The 21,250-nt window shown below is 37.4% G+C and overlaps 1 protein-coding gene across 3 annotated transcripts in view; it reads right to left on the bottom strand.

Annotated features, from left to right (window-relative positions):
• Positions 1 to 386: 386 nt before the first annotated feature.
• Positions 387 to 21,250, bottom strand: part of wap (DDB1 and CUL4 associated factor wap) — an 83,372-nt gene continuing 62,508 nt past the window's right edge. Inside the window, exons 7-9 of one of the 3 annotated variants that reach the window (XM_053774011.2) lie at positions 20,540 to 20,657; positions 17,236 to 17,426; positions 387 to 9,916 (exon numbers count right to left, since the gene is read on the bottom strand). In XM_053774011.2, coding sequence (XP_053629986.1) covers positions 17,251 to 17,426; positions 20,540 to 20,657 — 294 coding nt within the window. In that variant the 3' untranslated portion in view covers positions 387 to 9,916; positions 17,236 to 17,250. The remainder of the gene's footprint in view (positions 9,917 to 17,235; positions 17,427 to 20,539; positions 20,658 to 21,250) is intronic. The other 2 variants (XM_053774010.2, XM_053774009.2) reach the window with 2 other exon arrangements.

Raw genomic sequence — 21,250 nt, 5'->3', positions numbered from 1 at the left:
GCATAGCCCTTGTGGCTTAGCACTTCTTTTTGATTATAATAATAATAATAATCTACATTCCGTTTTTCTGCTGCTCACTACAGTAGTGATACAGTTTACTACAGTAAAGATACTGTTTACTACAGTGATGATACAGTTTACTACAGTAATGATACAGTTTACTACAGTAATGATACAGTTTACTACAGTAATGATAGTTTACTACAGTAGTGACACTGTTTACTACAGTAGTTAATGTGTAGGCTTTAAGGCTTCTCCATTTTCTTTCTTACAGGATAATCATCATGTTTACAAGGCACTAAACCCATATTTTATAGATTATTATTATTATAATTCCAACCAAGTGCTAAATCCATAAGGGTCTTATAGGGCAATAACATACAAGCTTATATAAAAATGTATTATACAATTCTTAAAACTTATTACACTAATTACAAAATTGAAACAACACAAGCAGGATCTTCTTTTGGTAATGATGTGGTTTGTACAGTGGATGAATACTGATTTTAAAATTGTAAGCAAGTTCAATACAATAAACTTGCACACTTACTGCCATCCAAGTTGTCTCCCTTTTCATCATCATTAATGATTTTACTGCTTGGGTAAGAAATGTAAGTACTTTTTGTCGTATGTTATTCTAGAATAAACTATATTTTATCTTTCTAACATTAACTGGAAAACAACTTGAATGTCAGATCAAAATGCTCAATACTGCTAACTAAATTTTATACAATATAAACTGTATATTTTATAATACAAAGGACCTACTTTGTTAAAAAATGCTACTGGGAAGTTACCTTCAAAAAGAAAATGAACCTGTTTGTTAATTATAAAAAAGATAATCTTTATGTTGAAATATTGTTTAACAATTACTACTGAAATGTATGCTCATGAATTACTTTCACTGAGATAATTACAATACATAAAGCATTTTATGTGAAACATGAGTTTATCGTTTAATTTAGGAGACAAATGTCATAACTTGATAATAGTTCAGGACAGACTGAAATGTAGTCTAAATTTTTCTCTCCATATAGGTTAATTGTGAATTATTACTGCCACAGTATTAAGACTTTTATCCATCAGACAGATGCCATATAATCTGAGACCATGAAATTGTTTCTTACACTGAATTATACAGTGAATACGTGACTAAACAGGAATCTGGGATTTGGGTAAAAGTCTGCCAGAAGAATATTTAACATTCACATAAATGCAACTGTGGTAGTGTGCAGAGCTCCAAATGATCCTGCCCTTAGCAAGGTACATAATTTTACTTGTGTGTGCAATCAAACCAAGTAATACACTGGAATATCAGAAATTAATATAGAAGCCCATATGAAAAACACCAAGTAGGACCCAATACAAACTTGCATACATAAAAAACTTAAAGAATTATATACTAAATTTTTCAATATAAAAGCAAGTGCAAAGACAACCTACATTCTTCTACCCAATATTTGTACTTTTCCCATACAAAATACAGTTCGTGAAAAATAAGACTACATCCCACCTATATGACTTTTAAATTTAAATTTATTGAGTTGAAGTGAGGAATTTTTTTTACAATGCTAGAGCAGTTAACAAATATTTTTGATTGATGCTGATATATTAGTTAAGACCTCTACCTCTATACACATTAATATCCTCAGAAGGTATATAAATAAGAATGATAGAAAGAGCACAGTAAAGAAGCAGACCACAGAAGTAGGAATGTGTAAAAATATAGTGGATGTATTAGACTAGAGGCTGCTTGTAGAATGATTAGATAATAGTAATTACAGATAATGTACAGCTACAGGTGTCCCGTAGCTTGACTGCTAGCACACTCAGCTCACACACTGAGGTCCGAGGTTTGAATCTTCTCCGGTACGGCTGGAAAACATTAGGGACATGTTTCCATAAGACACCTGCTGTCCCAGTTCACCCATCAGTTTAAAATGGGTACCTGGGTGTTAGTCGACTGGTGTGGGTCGCATCCTGGGACAAAACTGACCTAATTTGCCCGTAATGCCCAGCATAACAAGGGGATTTCTATATAGTACTATGTCATTGATGTCAGCTAGGCCTGTATACCATGTACATTTTTTTTTTTTTTTTTTCAACAAGTCGGCCGTCTCCCACCGAGGCAGGGTGACCCAAAAAAGAAAGAAAATCCCCAAAAAGAAAATACTTTCATCATCATTCAACACTTTCACCACACTCGCACATTATCACTGTTTTTGCAGAGGTGCTCAGAATACAACAGTCTAGAAGCATACACATATAAAGATACACAACATATCCCTCCAAACTGCCAATATCCCAAACCCCTCCTTTAAAGTGCAGGCATTGTACTTCCCATTTCCAGGACTCAAGTCCGACTATATGAAAATAACCGGTTTCCCTGAATCCCTTCACTAAATATTACCCTGCTCACACTCCAACAGATCGTCAGGTCCCAAGTACCATTCGTCTCCATTCACTCCTATCTAACACGCTCACGCACGCTTGCTGGAAGTCCAAGCCCCTTACCCACAAAACCTCCTTTACCCCCTCTCTCCAACCCTTTCGAGGACGACCCCTACCCCGCCTTCCTTCCCCTATAGATTTATATGCTTTCCATGTCATTCTACTTTGATCAATTCTCTCTAAATGACCAAACCACCTCAACAACCCCTCTCCTGCCCTCTGACTAATACTTTTATTAACTCCACACCTTCTCCTAATTTCCACACTCCGAATTTTCTGCATAATATTTACACCACACATTGCCCTTAAACAGGACATCTCCACTGCCTCCAACCGTCTCCTCGCTGCTGCATTTACCACCCAAGCTTCACACCCATATAAGAGTGTTGGTACTACTATACTTTCATACATTCCCTTCTTTGCCTCCATAGATAACGTTTTTTGACTCCACATATACCTCAACGCACCACTCACCTTTTTTCCCTCATCAATTCTATGATTAACCTCATCCTTCATAAATCCATCCGCTGACACGTCAACTCCATGTACATGTATTTGTAGTAAATGAAGATATTATTATTATTTTTTTTTAACAAGTCGGCCATCTCCCACCGAGGCAGGGTGACCCAAAAAGAAAGAAAATCCCCAAAAAGAAAATACTTTCATCATCATTCAACACTTTCACCTCACTCACACATTTTATTATTATTATAATCATAACCAAGCAATAAACCTGTGTACAGCTATATAAACTATTGCTTCCCCTATAGAAGTTTACATAAATGTGTAAAACACCAGACAGTAGGAATTAATTTCTAACCTAATTACGATAATTTCTATCTCATACTGCAATGAAGTTTATGAGAATAAGAAACTATCAAAAAATGTTTTAAAATTCAATTTTGCTCTACTATAATTGTGTACACACACATTTGCTGTGTTGCAACTTCAAAATAATTAATTTTTGTTACATCTGCCACTTTACACCCAGGTAGGGTGACCCAGAGGAGGAAACACACTGACCATCAATCATTCAAGCTCTATTGCCCCAAAAAATAAAAATTCACTTTCAATAATGAAAACTAAAAAATAAGGATATAAGCAACTTACAGGGTCACAATATCTCAGTGCAAGACAGCCATGTAAAAAAAATAGTTTACAAATTTTTAACACAGCAGTTGTCCAAACAAAGGAAACAGTCATCATTCATTCATTCAACGATAGGCAAAAATTTATATTATATGGATGAACTACTGGGAGGAAGGGGGCATAAATTTACATTACACGGATGAACTACCGGCAAAAATTTATATTACATGGATAAAGCATTCACTAAACTTTCAAAGATTAACTAAATATAATTTTCATTGAAGGCATCAGCTGTATAACACATTCTCAATTTTTGCAATCATTACTGTCAGCGGTATATCTCTGATTACACCCCATCCTCTTGTCCCTACCTGTTTGTCTGTCAGTCCTGACATGACCACAGGAGCTACTAATTACACAATTATTAGAGTATTATACTGGTTGCATTTATGAAAGGATTCAGAAACACTGGTTAAACAGATTTGAGTGCTGGAAGTGAAAAATAGAGCCTGTGCTCTGAAGGAGTGGTGGAGATATGTAGCAGTTTTTGAACTGTAGCTTGGGCACACCTTTGGCAAGACAGTAAGGGAGTGAGTGATGGTAAAAGTGTTTCTTCTTTTTTGGGTTACCCTGCCTCAGTGGAATTTGGCTGATGTGTTAATAAAAAAAACATACTGGTTGGTAAAGTGACATAAATGCAGTTATGTGGAAGCCTTTATTAGTGAGATTTTTTCCACTACTAGCTGATCACATATGCACCATCTTCACCACTAATACTAGCTGGTCACACGTTTACCATCTTCACCGCTACTACCAGCTGATCACACGTTTATCATTTTCACATCTACTACTAGCTGGTCACACGTTTACCATCTTCACCACTACTACTATTTGATCACATGTTTACCATCTTCACAACTACTACTAGCTGGTCACATGTTTACCATCTTCACAACTACTACTAGCTGGTCACATGTTTACCATCTTCACCACTACTACTAGCTGGTCACACGTTTACCATCTTCACCATTACTAGCTGATCACACATTTGCCATCTTCACATCTACTACTAGCTGGTCACACATTTACCATCTTCACATCTACTACTAGCTGGTCACACATTTACCATCTTCACCACTACTACTAGCTGGTCATACGTTCATGATCTTCACCACTATTACTAACTGGTCACACATGAACTGTCTTCGGCACTACTAGCTGGTCACACGTTTACCATCTTCACCACTACTAGCTGATCACACATTTGCCATCTTCACATCTACTACTAGCTGGTCACACATTTACCATCTTCACCACTACTACTAGCTGGTCATACGTTCATGATCTTCCCCACTATTACTAACTGGTCACACATGAACTGTCTTCGGCACTACTAGCTGGTCACACGTTTACCATCTTCACCACTACTAGCTGATCACACATTTGCCATCTTCACATCTACTACTAGCTGATCACACTTTTGCCATCTTCACATCTACTACTAGCTGGTCACACATTTACCATCTTCACCACTACTAGCTGATCACACATTTGCCATCTTCACATCTACTACTAGCTGGTCACACATTTACCATCTTCACCACTACTAGCTGATCACACTTTTGCCATCTTCACATCTACTACTAGCTGGTCACACATTTACCATCTTCACCACTACTACTAGCTGGTCATACGTTCATGATCTTCCCCACTATTACTAACTGGTCACACATGAACTGTCTTCGGCACTACTAGCTGGTCACACGTTTACCATCTTCACCACTACTAGCTGATCACACTTTTGCCATCTTCACATCTACTACTAGCTGGTCACACATTTACCATCTTCACCACTACTACTAGCTGGTCATACATTCATGATCTTCACCACTATTACTAACTGGTCACACATGAACTGTCTTCGCCACTACTAGCTGGTCACACGTTCACTGTCTTTACTAGCTGGTCACATGTTTACCATCTTCACCACTGCTACTAGCTGCTCACATATTCATGATCTTCACCAATAGCACAAGCTGGTCACACATTCATCTTCACTACTACTAGATGATCACACATTCACCATTTTTACTAGCTGGTCACGCATTCACCACTACTAGCTGGTCACACATTCACCAACTTCACCACTACTACTAGCTGGTCATATGTTCGCCATCTTCACTACTACTACTACTAGCTGGTCACACATTCACCATCCTCACCACTACCAGTAGCTGGTCACACATTCACCATCCTCAACACTATCAGTAGCTGGTCACACATTCACTATCTTCATCACTACTACTAACTGGTCACACCTTCACCATCTTCACCACTTCTACTAGCTGGTCACATTTTTACCTTCTGTTACTTGGCAAAGTCCAATGTGTATGCAAAAAGCTGTCAAGGATTTTATATAACTGCATTTGTGTGTTTCCACTCTACCAACTTGTCAGTAACTCGTGCCATTAACTGTCCTATTATAGTAGTTACTGATGACACCATCATTAGAGTACTGTAGTAGTTACTGACAACATGATTAGTATAGAGCAATAAATACTCTTATTGATAACTTTTAATATTTTTAAAAACAATGGCTGTCTCCAACCAAGGCTGGGTGGCTCAGATATAAATAAGGATGCAGTCACCATATTTCATTCATTCGCAGTCTTACTACAAGTGTGCTGATAACACAGTTCAGATAACTTTTCAAACTGCAACATCCTCACCCCTCCACTCACCCTGATTATTATTATCATTATTATTATTACTGACACATTGGTGATCTTGCACTGAGGTAAGGTGGCCCCGCCAAAAAGCAAATGCATTTTTATAGCCATTATTTCAATAGTCTGAATTGGGCAGACATCACTATTCAAATTACTTCAAACTGCAACATCCCCAATCCTCCTCTTGAGTGCAGGCACTGTACTACCTACCTCCAGGACTTGAGTATGGCTCACTGTTAACCTGAATCCCTTTATAAATGCTATCCTGCTCACATTCCAAAAGCATGTCATGCCATGAGAACCACTTTTCTACACTCACTGCTATCTAATACAAGCCTGCTGGTGCTCAAGACCATAGCACTCCAAACCTCCTCTAACCCCTCCTTCAATCCCTTCCTAGAATGACTATTTCTTCCTTTCACCCCAGCTCTACACACCCTCGTGGTCATGTTTTTCTTCACCAGATTTAAATGCCTAAACCACCTCTATAACCTCTCCTCAGTCCTCTAAATTTGACCTTAGGTGACCTCATATTGCCATTTAATTTCTACACTCCATATTCTCTACATAATATTCACACCAAACATTGCTCCAGCCTCTTTCTTGATGCAACATTGAAAGCACATGCCTCACCACCATATACAAGTGTTGTTATCATTATAGTCTAGCACATTTTTCTTTTTGCTTCTATAAACTTCTCTCCTGAGGGAACCACAAGTAGGTAAGCACACCACCTACATTTTTTTCCCTATCTATTCTATGGTTCACCTCATTATTCACTGACTCATTTGCTGGTAACTTCCAAATATCTTAAAACATTCACTTCTGTTATATGCCCTCCCTATTTCTGAATTAATGCTTTCAGAGTCCGTGTTTTAGTGCTACGTAATGAGCTCAGCTCACTTAAGCTGTGAGCAGTGAATTTGGGACTAAATATGAAAAAAAAAAAAAAAAAAAAAAAAAAAAAAAAAAAAAACCAATACCGTGACTGGAACAATACACAAATAACCCACACATAGAAGAGAGGAGCTTACGATGACGTTTCGGTCTGACTTTGACCATTTACAAAGTAAATGGTCCAAGTTGGATCATTTACTAAATATGACAGAATGGGTTAATGCAGTAAGTGTGCACCATATAAAAAATCTTGCAGCACACAGTGCATGATGAGGAAAAAATATCCGTGACCACGTTTTTTATTTAAAACAGAAACTCTGTGGTGTATTTTCATATGGTTTTTATGCTTGTATTCTTGGTCTCATTTAATAGAATGGAGGATATATTACAGAAATAGTGATGAGTTTGAGGGTTTTGAGGATTCAAAATAGTTTGAAATTGAGCTCAAATTAGTGGAAATGTTCGATATTTGCTGATTTTTAAGAATAAACAACCCATGTCACGCATCCAATACACTTCAACTGGTGGGTCTAATGACTCTTAATGTGTTAACAAATGTGCTGATATTATTTTTTGTGCAAATACAAATTTTTGGTGAATAAAAAATCAAAATATAATTTATATGTAAAGCCTGGAAACGTAACTAGTGAACAGAGGAAATGTTATTTTAGTGCCAGGAATGCCTGCATGGTTTATTCTGGACACTATTTTGAAATTGGAATATTTTGAAATCTGTGTCAAATTGGCAAAATTACCAATTTCTGATCACTTTATTGGTCAGAATTAGCTGATTGGGCAGTTTCTTGTGCTCAATTGATAAAATAGAAGGTATACTAGCGAAATGGATAAGAATTTTGTCATCTGGAACAATGTAACTGGCCTATAATGAGACTCAAGTTGGGCAAAAATTGCCGATGCGTAAATATCGATGACACAGTAAAATTTGCGAAAGCATAAATTCATCAATTTTCCATTAACCCTTTCAGGGTTTTTGACGTACTAGTACGGCTTACACACTAAGGTTTTTGACGAATACGCCTAAATTCTAGCGCCCTCAAATAGTGAGAGAAAGCTGGTAGGACTACATATGAAAAAATGGGTCTATGTGGTCAGTGTGCGCAGTATAAAAAAAAAATCCTGCAGCACAGTGCGTAATGAGAATAAAAACTGAGTGTTTTTGGTTTAAAACAGCGACTTTGCACTGTATTTTCATATAGTATTTATGGTGGTATTCTAGTTTTCCTGGTCTCATTTTATAGAATGGAAGACATATTACAGAAATTGAGATGATTTTGACTGGTTTTGCAATGAAAAGTACCTTGAAATTGAGCTCAAAGTAGCAGAAATCTTTGATTTTTGCCAAAGTTCAAAAGTAAACAAATCATGCTACGCGTTCAATACACGTCAATTGGCGAGTCTAATATTCTTTCACAAGTGCGCTGATAATATTTATACCATTTCTACACTAATGCAGTAGTCTGCATAACAGTAAATCTTTCCATTTTTTGTGAGAATAAAAATTCAAAGTGGAAAGCAAAAGAATGTAAGAGGGGCCTGGGGATGTGACTAATGAACAGAGTTAGTTAGTTTAATATGTTTATTATGCACCCCATACCCATCCTGTGGGCGGTAGTACACAGAGGAAATGTTATTTTAGTGCCAGGAATGTCTTACTTGTTTATTCTGGACCCTATTTGGAAATTGGCATCTTTTGAAATTTGTGTGAAATTGGCAAAATTGCTAAATTCTGACCACTTTATTGGATAGTTGAAATTGGTAAATGGGTGGTTTCTTGTACTCGTTCGATAGAAAAAATGGAGTTCTAGCAAAATAGTTATGATTTTTGTCGACTAGTACACTGGAATTGGCTGAAAATAGGGATCAAATTGGGCAAAATTGCCGATGCGTAAACATCGTCGAGACCGCTAACTTCGTGAGAGCATAATTCCGGAAGTTTTCCATCAAATTTCATACTTTTGGTGTCATTATGATTGGGAAAAGATTCTCTATCTTTTCATAAGAATTTTTTTTTTTTTTTTTTGAAAATTTGTCGACCCTGAGAACAAGTCTGGAAGAGGGCCTGTCGACCCTGAAAGAGTTAAATTTCATACTTTTTGTTTTATTACCTTCAGAAAAAAATTCTTTACCATTTCATAAGAAAAAATAAGATTTTTTTTTAAATACCTGAATCCATGGACAAGTTTCAGATCATGGGTCTGGACCCTAAAAGGGTTAATCAAAAAATGCTAAGGCCACATGGCTCACAAACACTGCACTAACATTTAGAGATAATTCAGGAAATGAACCTCAACTGATGACATATAAAGCAGCTTGTTACATGTATATATTGAAATCTTTAGAACTAATCTGGTATGTATATAGGTATAAGACTGAAACTTGCACTTGCTTTTAACAAACACTGAATTGGCTAACTAAATATAATAAAACTATCTTGAATTATTATTCAAAACCATCCATCACGGTTCCAAACATGACTATGTTTAATAATACAGATATGATAATGAAACTCAATCCTAACTTATCATTAATGTACAAAGTGTAAATATGTTATACTTTACGGTAATTCTCAGAAAGGTAAATATTTTACTCTACTGTACAAACTGTATAAATAACATTACACTCTGCTTACTTTTGATTCTCATGCACCTACTCTCCTCCTGTTGTTTCTTCAACAGGATGAAAATCCAATGGGGTTTCTAACAGGTCCAGTGGAGAGTCTGCACACACCACTGTAAAAATCTAAGTTTTATTTTACAGCACACAACATTCACTTGAACCTATTATAATATTGAGATACTGTATCTTTTAGGGCAATTACATACTGTTTAAATAGTACCCACATTACAGCTAACCTTTACTGTCATCTGAGTGAATTAGTTGAACTTGTGTGATAGCAACTAGTTTTGAATCACCTTTCAATAAGTATAATCTAAGGAAATCAATCAATGTTACTATCCTTTTTTCAATATGTACTATATTATTTAGTATATACATCATGAAGCTTTTACTTTCACTGCTTATATCTATATTCAAAGCATAATTGAAGAATGTACAAAAATGTCAATGTAAGAAGCAAAACAAATTTTGTAGAAACAAAATTTTACAATTATTATATTATATGCAAAGTTAAAAAGTACTGAGGTAAAAAATGCATGGTCATATTTTGAAATACAGAAAATGGATCAAATACTGGAGTACAGTCCAGCTTTGTGCACAAGACTGACAACTAATTTTTTTTGTTTTTTTGCCAAAAAGGCTTCAATTTTTCATAAATCTCATGTAAAAGTTTACCTTAGTTTCTGAGGGACAATAAAATTTGAGACTGAAAGTACTGAACTGTATTGTTATTATGCTTCGTAAAAAAAAAAACAAAAAAAGTATTCTCCAAATTTAATCTTTTCTTTTTTTTTAGCCTAAAAGAACACACCAATAACGTACTACAACTCAAGTGTCTTATCTCACACTTGTTGGTGTTTGAAACCATCTCTTACTCTTAAAAGCAAAAACAAGAGCTTATGTAGTGTTGGAGTTCCTCTATCAAGGTCAGATGTGCAGCATGGCTTGATATATGAAAAAATAGTCTGTTAAGAATAGAGGAGCACTGCACTAGGCCAGTATGAAGTAGGAATTACTTTTCACGCCCATTCTCATTCATTTGCAGCTCTGTTGCCAAACCAGTGTTTATTTATATAAGAAGAAAGGAGTACTACATATATATTAGTCCTACCAGCCCATATTAGGTAGGTCTTACTCTTGCCATTCAAATGCATATAAATTACCAAACTGTTGCTTACATAATAAAACAGGAACACTGCAGTAGACCCATGCTAGACGGGCTCTAATTTTCCCAATCATCCCCTCTTATATACAGAAGGGCCCAGCATACACAGCACCCTCTTCTTGGTGTTCCATGTTTTTGTTGGCTTTCAACAGAGCCATTGTTCATTATGTTTGTTGCTTTTGACACTTTCGCACAACAGCTGTGTGAAGGAAGGGCGACCAGCACCATATTTTAAAGTAGTTATTATATGTACTGTGTATGTATTTTATCTGTCTTTAATTTCCTAGCTGTATGGAGCACTGAATACATGACAATGTAAACATGTTATGAGGTGTTTTAGATGCATTCAATAATGAAAAACCAATTTTTTTTTTCTTCCACCCACCGGTGATGTTAGCTTACCCTAAGAGGTCAGGAAGCTAGGAGCCAAACAAATGGGGCCCTCCTGTACAACTACTGTCAAACTACTGCTTTCCTTGTAATCAAGGATTTGTATACTCAGATCACACCCACCAAAGAGAATCCTGCAGACAGCTGTTTCAATACTGGTATGAATGCAGGCTGTGGGTCAGGTAATATCCTGAATGATTTTAGAGATGACAAGTACATAACTTAAGAATTTGCAGTCCCGAATTTCTCAACTTAGAATATAATACAATCACTAATGCCTTTGTGAAACTAAGAGTTCATATTTATTTTACCTTAGACTGGTAATGCAAAGCACAGTGTATTCTCCAAACACTCCAAAACTAACAACAGCAGCTCATCCTTCTAATTAGTAATGCAGCCAACCAAATTCCAATATCCAGCCACAAGAGTGGCATCCACAATGCAATGTCACTCCTAGATTCGAATGGGCAGTTACGAGATCCATTATCCACAGCCATACCAATACTAAAATGGGCATCCACTGAATTCCCAAAGGTGGATGTAGCAGAACATACAACGGTGAGATTGCACTAAGCACTTTTTTTTTCTTTTTAGCCTCAATGGCTATGTCCTGCCAAGGCAGGGTGAGCAATCCTCTGCCAAACAAATCATCAATTATTTTATTGCTGTCTTTCCAGAAATGTGATGACATCACAATTCAGACTAACCTGACTGCATATCTATCCTAAATGAAACTCAAAACGATGGATTCAAATTTGATAAATTCAAAATTCAATAATAATATAATCAGACTAAATGCTAAATCCAGAAGGGTCATTCAGATTTCTAAAGGAAAGCACTGATATGGCAGTCAAGTTTTAGTTCAATTTTCAAGTGAAGTGTCACATCAACAAGGCTGTGAAGGTCATACAGGCCAATGAGCTATCAACAGCAACAACCTGGTTGAATAGGCAATCAACAGAAAAGTCTTGCCCCAAGCTGAACTGCAAGGATTGTTATTATAAACAAAACTAAGCACTAAACCCACAAGAGTGGACTGTAAGGATAAAAAAAAAAAACTTTTGAAGCCAGTCACAGGTATATCACAGGAGCAGATCTGCAAAATAGCATCATTAAGCAAATACTTTAGGGGTAGCAGTAATGTTAAATGATCAGTTATGGAAGGAGAAAAGAGAATATGAATGTGTAAATTCAAGAATTATGTGGATTAAAGTAAAGGTTGGATGCGAGAAGTGGGTCATAATAAGCGTGTATGCACCTGGAGAAGAGAGGAATGCAGAGGAGAGAGAGAGATTTTGGGAGATGTTAAGTGAATGTATAGGAGCCTTTGAACCAAGTGAGAGAGTAATTGTGGTAGGGGACTTGAATGCTAAAGTAGGAGAAACTTTTAGAGAGGGTGTGGTAGGTAAGTTTGGGGTGCCAGGTGTAAATGATAATGGGAGCCCTTTGATTGAACTTTGTATAGAAAGGGGTTTAGTTATAGGTAATACATATTTTAAGAAAAGAGGATAAATAAGTATACACGATATGATGTAGGGCGAAATGACAGTAGTTTGTTGGATTATGTATTGGTAGATAAAAGACTGTTGAGTAGACTTCAGGATGTACATGTTTATAGAGGGGCCACAGATATATCAGATCACTTTCTAGTTGTAGCTACACTGAGAGTAAAAGGTAGATGGGATACAAGGAGAATAGAAGCATCAGGGAAGAGAGAGGTGAAGGTTTATAAACTAAAAGAGGAGGCAGTTAGGGTAAGATATAAACAGCTATTGGAGGATAGATGGGCTAATGAGAGCATAGGCAATGGGGTCGAAGAGGTATGGGGTAGGTTTAAAAATGTAGTGTTAGAGTGTTCAGCAGAAGTTTGTGGTTACAGGAAAGTGGGTGCAGGAGGGAAGAGGAGCGATTGGTGGAATGATGATGTAAAGAGAGTAGTAAGGGAGAAAAAGTTAGCATATGAGAAGTTTTTACAAAGTAGAAGTGATGCGAGGAGGGAAGAGTATATGGAGAAAAAGAGAGAAGTTAAGAGAGTGGTGAAGCAATCTAAAAAGAGAGCAAATGAGAGAGTGGGTGAGATGTTATCAACAAATTTTGTTGAAAATAAGAAAAAGTTTTGGAGTGAGATTAACAAGTTAAGAAAGCCTAGAGAACAAATGGATTTGTCAGTTAAAAATAGGAGAGGAGAGTTATTAAATGGAGAGTTAGAGGTATTGGGAAGATGGAAGGAATATTTTGAGGAATTGTTAAATGTTGATGAAGATAGGGAAGCTGTGATTTCGTGTATAGGGCAAGGAGGAATAACATCTTGTAGGAGTGAGGAAGAGCCAGTTGTGAGTGTGGGGGAAGTTCGTGAGGCAGTAGGTAAAATGAAAGGGGGTAAGGCAGCCGGGATTGATGGGATAAAGATAGAAATGTTAAAAGCAGGTGGGGATATAGTTTTGGAGTGGTTGGTGCAATTATTTAATAAATGTATGGAAGAGGGTAAGGTACCTAGGGATTGGCAGAGAGCATGCATAGTTCCTTTGTATAAAGGCAAAGGGGATAAAAAAGAGTGCAAAAATTATAGGGGGATAAGTCTGTTGAGTGTACCTGGTAAAGTGTATGGTAGAGTTATAATTGAAAGAATTAAGAGTAAGACGGAGAATAGGATAGCAGATGAACAAGGAGGCTTTAGGAAAGGTAGGGGGTGTGTGGACCAGGTGTTTACAGTGAAACATATAAGTGAACAGTATTTAGAAAAGGCTAAAGAGGTCTTTGTGGCATTTATGGATTTGGAAAAGCCGTATGACAGGGTGGATAGGGGGGCAATGTGGCAGATGTTGCAAGTGTATGGTGTAGGAGGTAGGTTACTGAAAGCAGTGAAGAGTTTTTACGAGGATAGTGAGGCTCAAGTTAGAGTATGTAGGAAAGAGGGAAATTTTTTCCCAGTAAAAGTAGGCCTTAGACAAGGATGTGTGATGTCACCGTGGTTGTTTAATATATTTATAGATGGGGTTGTAAGAGAAGTAAATGCGAGGGTCTTGGCAAGAGGCGTGGAGTTAAAAGATAAAGAATCACACACAAAGTGGGAGTTGTCACAGCTGCTCTTTGCTGATGACACTGTGCTCTTGGGAGATTCTGAAGAGAAGTTGCAGAGATTGGTGGATGAATTTGGTAGGGTGTGCAAAAGAAGAAAATTAAAGGTGAATACAGGAAAGAGTAAGGTTATGAGGATAACAAAAAGATTAGGTGATGAAAGATTGAATATCAGATTGGAGGGAGAGAGTATGGAGGAGGTGAACGTATTCAGATATTTGGGAGTGGACGTGTCAGCGGATGGGTCTATGAAAGATGAGGTGAATCATAGAATTGATGAGGGAAAAAGAGTGAGTGGTGCACTTAGGAGTCTGTGGAGACAAAGAACTTTGTCCTTGGAGGCAAAGAGGGGAATGTATGAGAGTATAGTTTTACCAACGCTCTTATATGGGTGTGAAGCGTGGGTGATGAATGTTGCAGCGAGGAGAAGGCTGGAGGCAGTGGAGATGTCATGTCTGAGGGCAATGTGTGGTGTGAATATAATGCAGAGAATTCGTAGTTTGGAAGTTAGGAGGAGGTGCGGGATTACCAAAACTGTTGTCCAGAGGGCTGAGGAAGGGTTGTTGAGGTGGTTCGGACATGTAGAGAGAATGGAGCGAAACAGAATGACTTCAAGAGTGTATCAGTCTGTAGTGGAAGGAAGGCGGGGTAGGGGTCGGCCTAGGAAGGGTTGGAGGGAGGGGGTAAAGGAGGTTTTGTGTGCGAGGGGCTTGGACTTCCAGCAGGCATGCGTGAGCGTGTTTGATAGGAGTGAATGGAGACAAATGGTTTTTAATACTTGACGTGCTGTTGGAGTGTGAGCAAAGTAACATTTATGAAGGGATTCAGGGAAACCGGCAGGCCGGACTTGAGTCCTGGAGATGGGAAGTACAGTGCCTGCACTCTGAAGGAGGGGTGTTAATGTTGCAGTTTAAAAACTGTAGTGTAGAGCACCCTTCTGGCAAGACAGTGATGGAGTGAATGATGGTGAAAGTTTTTCTTTTTCGGGCCACCCTGCCTTGGTGGGAATCGGCCGGTGTGATAATAATAAAAAATAATAATAAGGTGAGCTTGGCAGAAAGTTGGGTCTACCTAACATGGGCCAGTAGTTCTACTGCAGTGTTCTTCTATTGTTTTTATATCTTTATATATGAATAAAAACAAGTGTCTGGCAGAAGTTGTAAACAAGTGAAATGTGTGACTATGGGCTGGACCTCTCTAGCATGGTCAGTAGGCCTATTGTAGTGCTAATCTAGTCCTATGTTTTTCAGTACATACATCACATATTGATTTCAACCCTTTAAAAGTATTATTTATGAATATGTTAACTCCTCTATTTTTTTGGCCCCAAAACTTGACCTTAAAACCTTGATATATACCATATTTGAGTATATATGATAGACAGATTTCTCAAGAATCGCTAAAATGACTTAGTGCTTTTGGAATCACATTTATCTTTCAGACTTGTTTTATAAATTTTCTTTCACTTGTACAAAACAATATAAAGTCAGGAGGTCGTTATTCACTATTATTTTTAAAGAAAGTAACACATATAATGTGTCATACTTTAGATCAAAATCATTCAAGCTCTTCAAAATTTTGTGTATTTATTCTACATTCATTTGAACACAATACTGGGTTTATTTTACAATTACAAGAAAGCATTATGGCAAATAATTTAGGATTAAATGTTATTTTCTCTGTAAAAATGGAAGGAAGTTCATTTTTTTTTTTAACACGTTGGCCATTTTCCACTGAGGCAGGGCGACCCAAAAAGAAAGAAAAACCAAAAAAGGAAAGAAAAAACTTTCATTATCATTCAACACTTTCACCATCACTCACACATAATCACTGACTTTGCAGAGGCACTCAGATATGACAATTCAGACATTACTCTAAACTGCCAATATCCCTAACTCCTTCTTTAAAGTGCAGGCATTGTACTTCCCAATTCCAGGACTCAAGTCCGGCTAACAAGACCATTTGCTGTTATGACGACATAAATCAACATCTTACAAACGCTGGTAAAACAGAGCCAGGAGAAATAAGAAATATTCCACAGGCACACAATGTTACCATCTTGTTGGGTTTGCTCTTGAGTTTTCTAGCAACTAAGTATGTACCAGTGTTCACGCTGCAACCTACTGAACACTTAGGATGTAAGTTACATTCTTGACAAGAGGCAATATTAGTAGTATCTCCTTGCTTTTAGCAGTGAATTTTTAAAAACTCATGAAAATAAAACAGTAGTTTCTGTACATAGAAAATAACAATCTTCTTCCTATTTGCATGTGGTATAAACTTTCGGTTTCCATGTTCATCCTAAAGAAGCACATGCACCTAAATAAATTTATATGGATATACACAAAGGAAATAGCTACAAAACTACATTAGTCTTAACAAGTGGCTATTAATGATTTCCTGTGCAACCAGTCATGATAAGATTATTCCTATAAAAGTAATGCACAAATAATGTAAGTAATAATGTGATCCAACAGACAATTAACAGTAGTAGTGTTATGTTACAAAGAAGTTACACAAACACTAACTGATCCATACTGCATTACTACAACTATTTAGTTCACTGATTCATCTCATGTTCACAATACAGCTGTAAATGAATTCCTACATAATCAGCTGTGAAAGCATTTCAGAAGAAATGGTCTGTTATATTTCTTGTCTTGTACCAGAGCAGTATGAGAATTGATAGTACATTTAAACCATCACCAGAAAAATTTCCTGCAGAACACAAATTATGAGCATCTTTTTTTTTCAGGGAAGTCAAATACAGCAGACAGAATACAAACATACATTATATACCTCACTCACATCCACTCACACTCGCAAGATCTCAAGACACTTGTTGTAGCATATTGCAATCCAGTCTGGCTGTGTTGCACCCCACTGGATCTGGTTTATTTCTCCTTCTGCTGCAGTGTAGGCTAATATTGGGTCTTCTATTGCTCGAGGCATCTGCTGTACATCCCATATTAGTGCTTGATGATCATCACCTAGAGGGAAGTGTTCATATTACATAATGAAACTTACTGCCTTAAGAATAATTTACAGTGACAAATATTAAGTGTTTTACAGCAGATACTTATAGTGGGTGGCCTTACTGTTACATACAAGACCAATATTGTCAATGTACCACACACTGACAATATCAGCAAGAAGTGAGCTTCTACACAACAAGACGGGCAGCAAACAGCACCTACATAATAACTGTCCCCTTCTCCAGAACATCACTTCATCTGAGATATTTATTCCTAGGATGACTCAAGTCAGGAACATGTTCATACAGCATAATGACATCAAAATAAAGATAGTTGACTAAATAAAATCACTGGCCCAAGGATAGCTCCAATGTCATCCTGTTCCCTTTTTGTATATTTCTTAACAATAAAAAGGCTTTCCTAGGTAGTAGGTTGGTAAACAGCAACCGCCCAGGGAGGTACTACCATCCTGCCAAGTGAGTGTAGAATGAAAACGTGTAATTGTTTTACATGATGGTAGGATTGCTGGTGTCTTTTGTCTGTCTCATAAACATGCAAGATTTCAGGTATGTCTTGCTACTTCTATTTGCACTTAGGTCACACTACACATACATGTACAAGCAAATATATACACACCCCTCTGAGCTTTCTTCTATTTTCTTTCTAGTTCTTGTTCTTGTTTATTTCCTCTTATCTCCATGGGTAAGTGAAACAGAATTCTTCCTCCATAAGCCATGCGTGTTGTAAGAGGCGACTAAAATGCCGGGAGCAAGGGGCTAGTAACCCCTTCTCCCGTATAAATTACCAAAAAAAGAGAAACTTTCGTTTTTCTTTTTGGGCCACCCTGCCTTGGTGGAAAGAAGAAAAGAAAAAGGCTTTCAAATGAGTTGATGTGGGTAACAGCTCTAACCTTGTAAATAAAGTTAGGAACCTTAACCTAACCTTGTAAAACCCTGTGTTAAAAAAATAAAAGGAGAAAGAGTGAGTGAGAGAGAACGAGAGCATGAGACCATCAATATGACTTCAGAAAAGGTTACTCTGCTACTGATCTGGTGTTAAACCTCTCCCCTTAGTGGCACATGACAGTGGATGAATCCAGAGTCAGATGTGTAGTGGCACTGACATTGCCAGTGCTTTCAGCCGAGTATGGCACCAGGGCTTCATGGTAAAACTGCAAGCACAGGGAAATGCAGGATCTACACTATGTCTCCTTAATGATTACCTTCTAAGTGTAGTTTTCAATAGGACAGAGTCAGCTAGACATCCCATTGGTTCAAGTGTTCCACAGGAAGTATGCTTAGGCCACTGTTATGGACAGTCTACTTCTATGACCTTCTTCATCTCATCCAAGAATCATATGCATATGAAGATCACTGTACTCTGACATTTACTTATACAAAAGAGGAAATGCCAGCTACTCTAAGTTACATCAATCACCAGCTTACAGCTACATCAGCCTGGGCAAAATGGTGGCAGGTCACATTAGCTCCTGAGAAAATACAAATGATGATGGTCTCTATGCACTATGATGGTAATGCTGGAGCAATGGTAAAAATGACTGGGAAAGTACTGGTACCCATGGATGAAGTTAATATCCTTGGGGTGAAATTTGACTCCAAACTCACCATGAAAAAACCATGCTATAAATCTTGCCAGGAAGCATACAGCACTTAGACGTATCTCATATCTGCTTGACAGTAGAGATTGTAATATTCTGCGTGAGGCACGAGTATACTCACACCTAGAGTTGCTCCACAACGTTGGATTGCCTGCCCTCCATCCCATATGCAACTTCTTGACAAAACAGAGAACAAAGCAAGGCAGTTCATCTCTTGTCTGGACCCAGCCTGGACAGATCTGTCATTGCAGCAGAGTCTTCAACACAGGAGGGATGTGTGTGTGGCCTTATTGTTATGTACAAGGCCAATACTGTCAAAGTACCACACTGGGCTCCACTCTGAGGACAGCAAGGAGCTTCTACACAACAAGACAGGAAGCAAACAGCAACTACACTCTTGACTGTACCCTTCACCAGAACATCATTTCATCTGCAATCATTTATTCCTAGGATGACTCAAGTTTGTACAGCATAATGACATCAAAATAAAGTCAGCTGACCAAATGAAACTCCCAGCCTACAGATGGCTTCAACTTCATCCTGTTCCCCTATATGTATGTTTTATAACTATGAAAAGAGTTTCATATGATCTGATGTGGGTAACAGCTCTTAGCTTATAAATAAAGTCAGAAACCTGAACCTAGCCTTGTAAAATCCTGTGTCAAGAGAGAGAGACAGACAGAGACAACAGACAGTGAGATAACAGAGACAGATAACAGAGAGACAGACAACAGAGACAGAGAGACTGAAAACAGACAGACAGACAGATTGACAACAGAGACAGAGAGACAGATAACAGAGACACACACACACACAAACAGACAGACACAGACAAATACACAAACAGAAAAACAGACAGACAGATAGACACTCTGGAGAGTAAAGTAACAGAGGCATTATCCATACATAGTTTTAAGAAGAGGTTCGTCTGATAAGGCTCTTGGAGCTGGGAGAGAGTGGACCTAGAAGTGAGCAGCAAAGCAGGGCCAAAAGCTGACTTGACCCCTGCAACCACATATAGGTGAGTACACACAGACACAGACACACACAGGTTGGGTGAGTGTATCAACATCACAGTTTAGAAGACCCTCTGAACGGGCCATTTTCAGGCTGACACAAAAATGTGAAATATAACATCCTCCAGAGTACAAAAACTGTACCTCCCACTTTAACTGGAAGTGCACTGCAATTTAAAATCTCATCATGAACACATATTTTAATCTTCATTATTAATTTGGAAAATAATAAAAGTTGAAAGCACATTTACACAAGTCCTCAAATAAGTAATTGTATGGCATTTCCAATTCTTGTGATATTAAAAGACCATCACCACAATGTAAGTGAATTATCACTGAAAAAAAAAAAAATCATATAATCTGGTAAACACAAATCTTATATTTGTTATCTGTGTGATGGAGGACCTTCTTATTCTCAATTGGTAAACTAGTCAAGTATGATAAAAGAAACACTATATAAAATATTATTTTACAAAAATTTAAAAAAGACCTACCAGCAGTACAAATGTGTACAGATGAGTGTGGGGCCCATGCTATACCATTTACACATGCTCGATGGTTGTTTAATCTAGCAACAGGCGTACATGGAACTCGTACATCTAAAATAATCACCTGTAAATGAAAGATATAAAAATTAAACCAATATTGAATATAGTTTTTAAAGAAATAATGAGAAAGATGCATTTGGGTAAAGTGCTAATAATCTTGGGAGAATTCTCCAGTATTGGAATCTGTAAAGCCAATAATAAAGTGATCTGTGCCCAGTGTAAGGACAACACAGTATCTGCTCACCATAATAAAATGAAAAGTTTTCCCCTCCACACCTCTTAAAAACCTTGTCAATAATTTATGAAGTCATAAAAATTCATTACACACAACAGGCATCACCTACAGCAATTTTATTTTACTATCAGCTGAGATTTACTCTCTCTCTCTAGAAATTAATCAGTTTTCTGACTCAATGCATCAGACAAGTTTAAAACAAATTGGCCAGTTAATTAAAGTTCCACTTTTACTCAATCATAATTACTAAATTGCTTCTTGAGTTACTGTGTTTGTAACCTTACACAACTAGCCAATCTATTTTGAGCTACTTTTCTCACATCCAGAGACACACAACACTTATTTGTTAATTTACATATTTAACCCTTTCAGGGTTTCGGCCGTACTAGTACGGCTTACACCCCAGGGTTTTTGACGTACTA

This window comes from Cherax quadricarinatus, chromosome 7, assembly GCF_038502225.1.
Source record: "Cherax quadricarinatus isolate ZL_2023a chromosome 7, ASM3850222v1, whole genome shotgun sequence".
NCBI classification, from domain to species: domain Eukaryota; kingdom Metazoa; phylum Arthropoda; class Malacostraca; order Decapoda; family Parastacidae; genus Cherax; species Cherax quadricarinatus.
The sequence above is the reverse complement of the archived record's forward strand: the minus strand, read 5'-3'. Positions and strand labels throughout refer to the sequence as shown.